Source organism: Papaver somniferum, chromosome 9, assembly GCF_003573695.1.
Source record: "Papaver somniferum cultivar HN1 chromosome 9, ASM357369v1, whole genome shotgun sequence".
Lineage (NCBI taxonomy): Eukaryota > Viridiplantae > Streptophyta > Magnoliopsida > Ranunculales > Papaveraceae > Papaver > Papaver somniferum.
Window position 1 is genome coordinate 48265730 of NC_039366.1, and position 12581 is coordinate 48278310.

A 12581-nucleotide genomic window follows, 5' to 3' on the forward strand; every position below is an offset into this window, starting at 1 on the left:
ACCTTAGGAGGGAAAACCATTATCTGTCACAATCATTCGGAGTTTTCATCCTTAAACTAAAACTTAAAGGTAAATTAAGGGTTTGTAATACAAAATTGAAAAGAATTCTACAATCCCAGAGCTTTATACTGCAATGTTACGAAATCTTTTATATATAAAAAAAAACAAGACAAATCAACCCATGTTGCTATCTGAAATTAAGCAAAGCCTCGTAGGAGTTGATTCAAATTTCAATTGAGACTAAAGATGTTAGATTTAGAGTTGGGGTTTCACTTACAAGGAAATTTAAGCAATGATTAGAGATTCAGAGATGGGATTCGCTTTTTGCTTTACTCTCTTTGTACATCGGAGGAACGATTGAGATGGAGGTTTATGAAATTATATTTGGAGTCCTAATTTGGAAGATCTGTTTGCAATTTTGGATGTCGAAGATGTTGTACTCTGTTTTGTGCTTCAATTTTCTTTAGAAAGAATTAAATTTTCGTTGCATTCCAGCGGCGACGGCGGAGAGATGGTGTCGGTGAAAACAATTTCATTAACCATTCAGAACGATAGGTAGTCGAGGAATCATCTACAAATTGCAAATTGAAATGAAACCCAACCTATAATTCCCACCTGAACCGTTAATCATCCACTACCCCTCTCAAATCAAGAATAAAAAGGTCTTCTCTCTGTTACAATCCCTATCAGTTCCTCCATCGGGATCAACAGTCAACGGCAGAAGCTTTGGATTCTTCTTAGTTCTTCGATTTGATTTGTCTTCTCAATTGTTTCTCCATCAGCACCAAGAGTCAAAACCCTTACCAAACTCCTAATCTCCCATCCATGGTTGCTGCTGATACTTTGGGGAAGAACTATTTATTTTTCTGTTCAGAAAGAAAGAGAAGACGGATGCAGTACGCATCTAAACCATCTATTATCTAACATGGTCAAGAGCCGACCGATATCACATGCGTGCCTGTAATCAGCTTTGTATGGAGGGTATACTAGGAAACTAAAGATCCATGTGTATTTTTTAGTCCACCTATACAAAGATGCTGACTCAGCTAACTGACTTTGGATGAAATATGTAACGAGATGAGGTTTTGCTAATCCAATCTCTGTAGGGGAGGTAACTCAAATTATGATATTTGCCGAGGGAGGTATCACAAATTACCCCTTAGAAAATATATATACTATATGGAAGAGAAATGTCAAATTAGAGATGCATAAGACTTACTCTAACACCATTCACGTGGCTGGATGATTCTTTGAAAAGACATCAAGACCATTCACATAATAAGAATTATGTAAACAAACAAACCGTTAGACATAGGGAAGAGGCATTATATATCTATATATACTTGGGGATCAATGGAGTGTTTGAAGAAGTGCTTGATGAGACCGTTTCTTCTCCAATAGGACTCGAAAGTGTTGTCTGGTTTTGTTGTTCAAACTTTCAAATAAGAAGTGTTGTTGCATGGAGTGTGATACCTCAAAGAGTGTGCCGAACAGGGTTATGATGATGAATTCTACGCCACAAGAAAACACCTTTAACAACAAAGGAAAAGAAAAGAACAAGGGAACAAACAAACGTACAAAAGAGAAGGGAATCTAAGTGTAGAGAGTCAGGTTAGTTTTTCAATAATCACGATTGTCGGTCATCTTTGACCACGTTATGCATCTTCAAAAATAATGCATTTTCTATTATGTATTTAAGAATAAAAATGAATAACGTTATCTTATAAAAAAAAATGCATAACCCGTTATGCATCTTCATAAAAATAAATGCATAACTTACTATGCATCTTCAAGAAATAATACATAATAAGTTATGCATTAGATGCATCTTCAAAAATAAATGCATAACTTACTATGCATCTTCAAGAAATAATACATAATAAGTTATACATTAGATGCATCTTCAAAAATAATGCATAACTTACTATGCAATAACATTATCTGATATAAGCAGAAAAGAACAATGAAAAGAGAATTATTTTTTTTCTTCATAAAAACCAATACAAAATGAAAAAGTACTTGTTCATAAAATCCCATACAGAAATTAAAATAAAGAAAAATGAATTAGGTTCAAACGTGAAACTAAGCTTGAAGAAACCAACAAGTTAAATTCTCTCCCTTAACTTCCCTTAGGCTGCTTCAGCGGCTTCTTGTAGCAGGTAGGCTTTGTGCAAGTTTGCTTGTTGTGATAACCACATCGAATAGATCTCCTTGGCGGCTTCTCGTAACTGCTCAAATGTCTATTAGCTGGTGGTCTCCCAGGCGGCCTCCTAACATCAGGCACATCGATAATCTGATTACCTTCATAAACTTCGGGCATGTTGTAGTTTCGAATAGGATGAATGGCATGGTTGTAGGTATTATTGAAGTATGAAGTAGTGAAATAAGGTTCAACAAAATCATATGGATTAGAACCTGACATTGTTATCGAAGCAAAAGCATGCACACATGGAAACTCATAGACGCGCCACCTCTGACAGGTACATGTCTTTAGCTCAAGGTTAACACAATGAGAACTCTCCCCGCCCTCCACTTCATAAACATGAGTATCGGACTGTATAACCATCCAGGTTAAACCCTCATCAATAAGAGCCTTCATCTTTACTTCATTCTTCGGTGTGAGAACTGTTATGAAACTTTTACCGGTACTTCTCCTTTCTGACATCATCCTCATCACATCCTTCCTTATCTGATCCAGAAGAGCATTAGCAGGGAGCTTCTTATGTACCTTCATCCAACTATTGAAGGATTCAGCAAGAGTAGAAGATGTCCTTCCATACCTACAACCCTGAAAAAAGGCATTTGACCATCTCTCGGGAGGTATATCTTCAATATAGTTTGCAACCCAACCACAACCAAGACCCATAATCGTAGCAATGGCATTTTGGAAGCCTTCAGGACTAAGAGCATATACAGCAGCATGAAATGCATCAATAACGGCACCAAACCTTTCGTCAGAAGCATTAATAGGTAAGTTCATCTTAAGATGATAATAGCAGAAACTATGGAAGGATCCAGAGAAAATAACTGGAATCGATCTCTTTAATCCTTCTGCACGATCGGATAAAAATGTGATTGGCCTTTGATCATGATCAACAACATTACTCAAATTCCTCATGAACCATTCCCAGTTATCATTATCTTCAGCAGGTACTAGGGCCATGGCTAGTGGAAAGAACCCTGTACAGCAAGAAAACATGGTTCAGGACTTAAAAAATTATAAAATCAAGCCAACGTATACATAAAGTATGTGCATCTAAATAAAATGATGCATAATGTCTTATGCATCTAAATAAGATGATGCATAATGTCTTATGCATCTAAAAAAAATGATGCATAATGTCTTATGCATTATGCACGTGCATAAATTCCATAACAGAAAAGTGGAAATAGTAATACATAAGGCATTATGCAGCTATAAAAAAATGCATAATGTCTTATGTATCTAAACAAAACTGATGCATAACCAGAAAAGTGAAAAGAGTAATGCATAAGATATTATGCATAAAACACTATGAAGCCAAAATAAATAATGCATGAAACATTATGCACATATATAAAAAGGATACATTATCAGAAAACTAACCATTTTCAGCATTGATACCGGTTGCAGCCATGAGGCATCCTCTAAATCTCCCTGTAAGAAAGGTAGCATCGACATAAATCATAGGACGAAGGTAACGGTAACCACTGATGCATGCCTCGAAAGCAAAAAAGACGCACAAACTTATTTGAAGGTGGTTCAACTTCTAAATCAGTTAAACTATCCTTGTTCGATTCAGTTTCATCCCTTTAAACTTAAAAATCAATACAACTCCCAGGATTTGTGCTGCGAATAGCATCTACATACCATACCACATGCGAATACGAAATGGCATCATCACCAAATATATCCTCATACACTTTCTCTCTTCCATTATAAGCTTGGTAGTATTTCATATTGATACCGTAGTTATGTTTAAAAAACTTTTTCAAATCAGAAGCTTTGATACTCGGATCACTTCTGATTTCTTCCTTGATAAGACTAGAAACAAATTTACTGCTGAGCCTGTGGAAAAGCCTTTGACATCCCACACCACAGTGATGACTGCTATAATATTTCTTAACCTTAAGCATTCTGTTTTCAACATCAACAGCACAAACCTTATACTCCCAAGGGCAATTTTCTTTAGAGCATTTTGCATAGAACCTGCTAGGTTCATTCTTAGTATATATAAGAACATACCCAGACTTTAGCTCGTATTTCTTCACTGCAATACGTACCTCTGCTACACCTCCAAAAAAAACTTTACTAACTTCACCAAGTAATTTATCCCAACCCTCAGTCCTAAGAACCTTGTTAACAGGGACAGATTCATCTTCAAGGAAATTCACCATAACTTGTTCTGGTTCAGGTTCTATCAAATGCATACTTGATGAAGCTCTACTACGACTGCTGGAACAATTGAAAGAATTGGAGACAACTTCAACAAGTAAATCAAAGCTCTTCTGACCTTTATAGTGGCAACGAGATACAAAACACTGAAGCAGAAAATCAGAATCAACTCGCAAAAACTTGCTTCCATCATTAAAAGAAAAACTGACATGATGAGGTAGTAAACGAGTCTACTTCAGGCAAACGGCTGTCTTCAAATTCTCCAGAGTTGAATTGACATCAACATGATGTGCTAAGAATTCACCGAAGTAGTGAATCACAGCTAGTGCACTAATAACAGGTATTTCACCCTGCAAAACACAAAAAGAGAAAAAATCAAGCATATCTATCCTGCATGTTGCTTCAGAAAAAAAATTCTTACTCAAAATTAAAATATCAAATCAACAACAGCAAAGATCAAATTTCAAAAATCAAATCATATCTATCCTGCATAACATCTTAGGCAGATCCAAAATTAACTGCATGATTTGTTATGCATTGTTTAGAGTATCTGCATAACTTGTTATGCATAACTGGTTATGCAGTAAAAACAGATATGCATAACTGCTTATGCAGTAAGAGCAGCTATGCATAACTGCGTAACTTGTTATGCATAACTGGTTATGCAGTAAAAGCAACTATGCATAACTGCATAGCTTATTATGCATAACTGCTTATGCAGTAAAAGCAACTATGCTGAACTGCGTAGCTTATTATGCATAACTGGTTATGCAGTAAAAGCAAACATGGTGAACTGCATAACTTATTATGCATAACTGCTTATGTTGTTAAAATACAAACATTGTTTAACTGCATAACATCTTATGCAGATCCAAAAATAACTGCATGACCTTTTATGCGTTATTTAGAGTATATACATAACTTGTTATGCATATAAAAAGCCTTATTATATTGGTTAAGCATACCCTGCATCACACATTGTTTAACTGCATAACATCTTATGCAGATCCAACATTGACTGCATGACAAGTTATGCATTGTTTAGAGTATCTGCATAACCTGTTACGCATATAAAGTTATGCCTTACCTGATGAGTGTTATTAAATCATGTTGCAGTTTTAGGAGAACTTTAGAGATGAGTACAGTGCAATGGAGTTGGAACTCTGTGAAATCGAAACTAAAAGATTGAATCGAAAAGATCTGCATTGATCGTAAATTCAAAAACAAGCTTAAAATATCTAAAAATCCATTCGAAAACCTAAATTAAACTCTGTAACTTAAAATAATAGATCATAATCTTAAAGAAACTAAAACCTAGAATCGAATCAAGATTAAACAAGATCAGAATCAAAGTTAAACAAGATCAGAATCAAAGATAAAACGAACGAACCTGAACTTGAATTTCAGATTATCTTTGCTGAGTAAATTGAATCTCTCAATCAGCTCCTTCGCAACTCTCGATAATTCAATACTTCAGCTCTCGCTCCGGCTCTATCTCAATCTCTCAGAACAAAATCTCAATACAAAATCTCAAAACATAAAGTGAGGTTAAACTTGTAATAAAATAAAAAGAAAACTGAATTTTGAAAATTTTGGGTTTCGGCAGAATTTATACGCCGATTTTAGGTACGTGTGTGAACTTTTACACGCGTGGATTTGACAGTGGTGGAAGGTGAGAAAATGGGTGTGGCTGTAGTTTTTTGTTCCGCGAAATACCTTTTGGTGTCCCAAATATTGGGCCCGGTGCTTAAGTTTCCTCTACCCGCGACCAATCTTAATTTTCTAAAACCCACTAGACCCTTTTGAGAATTTTCTACGCTTGCAGAGACACACATACTCGGGGATCAAGCCTTCTTCTTGAATAACCCAAGGATGATGAGCCACGGCCTCCAAAGTGATCCGCTCATTTGGATCTGTAATACTGAAATGAATCAACATCAATTGAGGATGCTGTTAATAAGTAGAAAGCAAATGACTGGAAAAAGAAATACAGAACGAGAAGTCAGGAAGGTCGTAAAAGAAATCACCGACCTTTGCAGAGAAGTTGTTCTAGTAAGTTTTTCAGCTGCAAATCGATGGACTCAGGTATATTTATTGGGTTATTAACGATCTGGAAAATTATGTTTATTAAATTATCTAATAAAGCTACACAAAAAAGAGAATCAAGCAATACTCAAATTCTAATAAGAATGTAAAATATCAGTAACTAGATTACCTTGTCATATGTATCCTGTAAAGTTTCTCCAAGAAAAGGGTATCGTCCCAGGATCATACAGTATAGAGTGACACCCACAGCCCATGTATCTGAGGCTTTACCATGGTAGCTTACACCTAATTATATATTATAAGGGGAAGTCCATACATTTCATAGAATGTCAATGCATTACACTTCTTGCAAGTCTAACACAAATTTCAGCAGGCTTATTTTGAAAATAAACCATTACCTGAACAACACTCAGGGGCAGTAAAAACGGGTGTTCCAGGAGACCGCCGGAGCTCATCTTTACCATCCTACAATTAATTGATATCATTAAGAACCACGGAGAAGACTCAACTCCAAACCTTCACAAATAGTTGGATGCAACAATAAATAATTAACAACACACTGCTATATTAATTACTTTAGAACATACAAAAACTCCCTAGCATTTGTGAGTATCAGATGATGAAACAAAAAGATTCACTTCAGAATACCTACCCTAAACAAGCCATTCTTACAGATAAACAATGATAATAATAATAATAACAATTGGGTTCCTACACATAGATGAAAGCTGAAATTCTAGTACGGGAAAATCATGCACCTAAAACTTACACAAATAGACGCCAATTGTAGTGTCAGCTTCTCGCTACAATATTCCTCTAATTTGGCACTTCCAAACATTCTACTCATGGCTTGTTGACTTTTAGCAACGCATAAGACACTGACATAATAGATAACAGTGAACGTCAAACTGAAGTAATCATAGAGCAAAAACATTACCTCAAAGACCTGGCTGACACTGAAATCTCCAATCTTTACTGCACCAGAGCTTGTAATCAAAAGGTTATCAGGTTTAATGTCTCCATGTATTACATTCTGCACAAAGAGAAGAGAAGTAAGGATTCAACAATAACAGGCTCAATAAATAATGTACAAAATGAGACCAAATAATGGTATAACAACAAAGATGAACCCCTACTGGAAAGCGAAAAGTGGTATACTAGGTAAAAAAGGATAGCATACATGAGAATGAAGATACATGACACCAGCAACGATCCCCCTAAGGTATCTTCTAGCAGTGGTTTCATCCAATCCTTTTGGTGGATCAGAATCCTGACAGACCCACTTGCTTTCTACATATTCAAGAACTGAAAGAGACATTTATTGTTAAACACGCATATAAGTAAAGGTTATTAAAGTAATATAATGACATACTTTTGACATGATGCCTAATAAATAAATTTAAAAAAAAAATTGCAGACAGTAAATCATGATTGAAGTCACAAAATATAGAACTATGAGAATTAAGTGTCAGCAAATACCCATGTAGAAATTGTCCATGTTGGAGTCATCAATCACCTCAACAAGATTGACTATGTTTGGATGCTCCAACATTTTCATGATTGAAACCCGAAAGCGATGGAAAGTGCATAACTTCAAGCATCATCCATGATACTATGTTTTAAGACTTAAAACAAACATGTACTAAGAGAAGGGAAGAAAATAACACAAGTAACATGGACGTAAATGTATCTAACCATTAGAAAAATAAAGTTGCTATCGGAAATCCCTAGGGCATATAGTTACTATAAAACTTAAATACAGGGGCTCATACAGACCTACTAAGTGATCTTGAAGCAGATCTATAAAAGCTAAGCAACCATAATATTTAACAAGAGCATCTCCAATGGTGAGTCTAAAGATTCCCATGGGGAGGTGTTATTTAGACCTTCATCTGTGATGTGGTAAATAAGACCTTTTGACGTAAAAATCGTCTCCAGAAGAAAAAAATTTTGTCTGGAACTTTCATGTGGTTTAACAAAATAATAAATGAAATCATGGTGTGAAAAGATATCTAAAAGAGTCTAATTCTATTTATTTTTTTGGACCTTCTTTTGTCATCACTCCAAAGGTCTAGAACCCTACAGTTGGAAATTTATTTCTGGAACTTTCATGTGGTTTAACAGAAAAAAAATCGAAGTGGACCTTTAAATGAATGAAATCATGGTGTGAAAATATTTAAGGTCTAAAAGAGTCTAATTCAAACTTTTTTTTTGAACCTTCTTTTGTTTTGTCATCACTCCAAAGGTCTAGAACTCTATAGTTGGAAATGAAATATGGAAAGAAATGTCTATCTAAAATCCTATATAGAAATAAGACCCGTGAATGCTCTAATGCCAACTTAGCGAAAAAAACTCACGGGTCAAACGTTTGAAAAGAGACTATTCAGATTTTTTTCCAGAGTTTGGTTTTCTTGGCTGTTGATCACACTAGAGTGAAATCAGATTTCTACAGTCCCAAACACATTTAAGATATGCTTGTGTAAGCTTCTTACTACTTATCACTACTCCCATATTTTCCCTCACAATGCTACTCGGTTCCCCTTAGTGATTTTATACTTCAAAAAGACGCAATATCAAATCCCATCAGGGAGATTAAGATAGCTGCAGCTAGGCGTATAAAGAGTCCCAAAAAGAAAACTGAGTGTGAATACCACATACCTCCCGAAGAACATCAGTCATGGCAGTTTCTGAAGGTGCTACTCGCAACTTTAACAAATGAGACTTGTGAAAAGCCTGAAATGAGACCATAATGGAAATGTAATACATAACCAATAATCAAAAGGAAGTAACTCGTAATACATTTCAGCGTTACTGCCTAAAGCACAACCCCCCAACGACCCTGAAGAAGGTTATGAAAACTACTGTTAGGCTTTGTGTTTAGACTTTTTTTTGTGAGGGTCGAGATAAAATCAACAATCACTTCAAGCCATTAAAATAAAGTTCTAAAAATAATGAAAGTATATGCACATATACCTCAAGAATGATAGTTACCTTAATTGCATATTGCTTTCCATCGCTAATGCTTCTGTAAAGAACCTGTTGTACAAGAGAGAGTTGAAACTTCAGAATTTGGAAAATGGAAGACCAATAGCTTCTACCACCAAGAGAGGGAAAGAAAGAAAATGAAATAGGAAAAAAAAATGCAGTTAAGAATCAATCCTTACCACTTTTCCGTAGCTTCCAGAGCCGATCTTACACACTCGAACATACTCATTCACCATTTTGTCCCCGTTTTCATCCTGAACATGCATTCAAAAATGATTAATTAAGCCCTAATAACTCGCATGCATGTGAATGCAGTCACACACATGATAGAGAAGGATCAAGATAACATAGTTGGAATCTATCTCCTGAATCATTTAGCGTATAATGTTACCTCAACTCACAATACTCAAACCATTATGCACTGAACCTACATGATAACCCATTACCAGGGACAAAGTAGATTTGTCAATAGCCTGATAAGTTTGAGGTAGATGACATGCTTTATGTATCCATGTCAGGGAGAAAAAATAAACCACCAATCGCATAACAAGTCAAGGGTAACCAAACCAAACCAAACGAGTAACAAGAGTAGGTGGAAGAAGTACGTGATAAATCTATCTATCTTGTCATGACCAGTTTTTTTTTTTCGCGAAAGCCAGACCCAGGCCCCTACCCGAACCCAGCCAGTTGGACTGGCCCCACTGCCAGACCCAACACCGCTAAACCCACTATACAACTAATCTACTACAAACCTTTACGGCGGCGGGGATTGAACCCCTGACTTCCTCCTTATTGGAGTTGATGGGATACCACTGAGCTATGCTCTTGGACCCATTCGAGGATTAATTTCAACATGAAACATCTACAAAGCTTAAACTACAGTTCTAAGCAAATTGATCCCATATAAATAAGGTACAGAAATCAAACACGATATTACCTACAGTAACAGTAAAGGTTCTTTACCACAAAATAAGCTACTCACCTCTGACCGGATAAGCTGATGAGTCTCCTTCACTGGAACTCCTCTGCATATCATTCCATTTTGAGCTCTACGCGAGAGAATATTTTCAGAAGCTTTTGCAGTGCTAGGCAATACGCCATAACTTCCATGTATACCGTTATACAAATCAGTATCCGAGTCTTCCAAATTACCATTCAACAAAAATTCTTGAGAACACAAACTAGCAGCAACAGAAAATGGCTTCAATTTTCTGGTTTTCTTTGTAAATCCAAAGCAACTACAGCATCCCATTTGTGTCAACCTCGAGAAGCCACTAGTCTTGTAAAGCATAAAAACAAACTTCAACAGCTCCAGAAAAACATTTATAATTCCAATGTAAAAGACTGAATAATTCCTGGACCTGGAGAATAAAACAAACACAACAGCATCGACAAATCACTAACCTAATTACTCCAAGCGTTTAAAACAAATTTAGCAGTTAGAAAAGACAAAAACAATACTCGTATAAAGGTAGCAACTTTATTAATTCAAGGCAAATTCTGAAACTTGCAGTCTGCACCTAACCAAACCTAATCACAGGATTAAGACTTTCCCAACCAACAAAAATGACTTGCCCTTGACTTTTAATTGTGCCCGTGTCAGCAACCAATAACTAAATGTAACTGACAAGAATAAGCAACCAATTTCTTTCAGGTCTTAAACTCAATTCAAATACTAGCAAAACCAAAACCAGAAAAGAAATAAGTGATCAAAACAATGAAACCAGTACATACCTGATTTGATAAAGCAAGATTAGGGCATGAAGCCCAAATGAGCTTTCGTTATTCCAAGGGATGCCATTGACCCAGAGGAACGAAGCAGCTAATGAAATAAATACAGTCTCTTTTCAAAACTATCATCTCCAAAGCTCCAGTTTATATAAAAACCCTTACAAAATCATACCACCACCAACAGTACCCTTCTCAAATATCAACCCTTCCCTACAAAACAGTAGCAGAAAGCATTAAAATAATGGAATCGACGAGTACATAAAAGATTCCTTGATTTTACTTTAATTAAAGTTATCATAAAATTTCTGTGACGCAATTATGAATTACTGATAACGAAAGATTGTAATCACGTTAATAAAGCCATAAAAAATACTTTAACTATAAAATATGTCGGTAAACTATCTTTATTCGATGATGATCGCTTAGATTGTTCTGGAAACCGTAGAGATTAAGAATTTGGTGCCTTAAATTACTGAAAACCCTAGTTCTAATATTCTGAAATTTGTCTGTAAGTAATCAGTCAGATCAGAATTTCTCAGATTTTATCAAGAATGCTGTGAGTGAAAGAAGAATAAATGGAGCCCTAAGATCTGGAGTTGGAGTTTGAACGATGTAAAGTAGGCAGCAGAAAAGAGAGAAAGAGAGGAGAAAATTCAGTTGCAGAAGCGGAATATCGGAAGCGAGATGGGAGGTATTTGTGCCGAGGGTAAACTGAGATTTGCGCGTGTTCTACGTTTTCATTTGGAGTGGGTCTTCTTTTTTACATACGGACGGGGGTAATATCTAAACTAATCGGAGGTTGTAGAAATTTAAGTGGACTCGGCGCAAATCCAGCGGAAGTGGGCAAATGAATAGATTTGAGCGTGGATAGGCAAACTCAGTGGTGGGCAATGGGAAATAGGCTTACCGTACTAAAATAAACCAAACGTATCAGATCAGGTTGGTCGTCCTAAACTGTGACGCTACTCGCCGCAGTTTGAGTTGTGGCTAGACTCATATTGAGCCGGCCGTCCCTAAATGGAACGATAACGATTATTTTCAACGAGCGGAACTTTTCTTTTATAAATAACTGAGATTTGCGCCGACGTTAAACTGAGATTTGCGTGTATTCTACGTGTTCCTTTAGACCATGTTTGGTATCCTGGATATCCCATTCTAAATTGGATTATCTGTTAAAATGTGTTTGTCTCACTACAATTCCAATCCTGGATAAGGATTACTAAACTTTCCTTGATTTTAGGAAGCTAAAAAAGTGAGTTTAGGGTATTCTTCCAAATACCTGGGATACGTATATCCTCACCTGGGTTAGACAGTTATTTTTCTTTAAAATAAGTATTTGACTAAGAAATAATTATATATATTAACCTACTTCTGTAGTCAAACAAACACAAGTTAACCTAGTCCAAGATATGATAAAATTTTAGACAAACACCATTATAACTAA

At 35.9% G+C, this 12581-nt stretch overlaps 1 protein-coding gene across 2 annotated transcripts; it reads right to left on the reverse strand.

Annotated features, from left to right (window-relative positions):
• Window positions 1-1964: 1964 nt before the first annotated feature.
• On the reverse strand, window positions 1965-12259 carry LOC113309240 (serine/threonine-protein kinase GRIK2-like). Of its 2 annotated transcripts, XM_026557645.1 has the most exons (15): window positions 11511-12259; window positions 11141-11347; window positions 10389-10767; window positions 9586-9660; window positions 9413-9457; window positions 9080-9154; window positions 7901-7988; window positions 7602-7726; window positions 7359-7454; window positions 6820-6886; window positions 6591-6706; window positions 6407-6485; window positions 5766-6288; window positions 3587-4725; window positions 1965-3180 (listed from the first exon to the last, which is right to left on the reverse strand). In XM_026557645.1, the coding sequence occupies exons 3-13, from the start codon at window positions 10695-10697 to the stop codon at window positions 6158-6160; spliced, it is 1206 nt and encodes a 401-aa protein (XP_026413430.1). In that variant the 5' UTR covers window positions 10698-10767; window positions 11141-11347; window positions 11511-12259; the 3' UTR covers window positions 1965-3180; window positions 3587-4725; window positions 5766-6157. The 2 variants fall into 2 exon arrangements, with proteins under 2 accessions (XP_026413430.1, XP_026413431.1); XM_026557646.1 differs by lacking the exons at window positions 5766-6288; window positions 6407-6485; window positions 6591-6706; ... (8 more) ...; window positions 11141-11347; window positions 11511-12259 and adding an exon at window positions 5463-5516.
• Window positions 12260-12581: the final 322 nt, after the last annotated feature.

Excerpts from the sequence above, each read along its gene's own strand:
- LOC113309240 (XM_026557645.1), bottom strand. The coding sequence starts at position 10,697 with ATGCTTTACAAGACTAGTGGCTTCTCGAGGTTGACACAAATGGGATGC. Across the intron at positions 7,989-9,079 it reads TGACTGATGTTCTTCGGGAG|GTTTCAATCATGAAAATGTT; the intron begins GTATGTGGTATT and ends CATCGCTTTCGG. Across the intron at positions 6,707-6,819 it reads TGCCCCTGAGTGTTGTTCAG|GTGTAAGCTACCATGGTAAA; the intron begins GTAATGGTTTAT and ends ATATATAATTAG.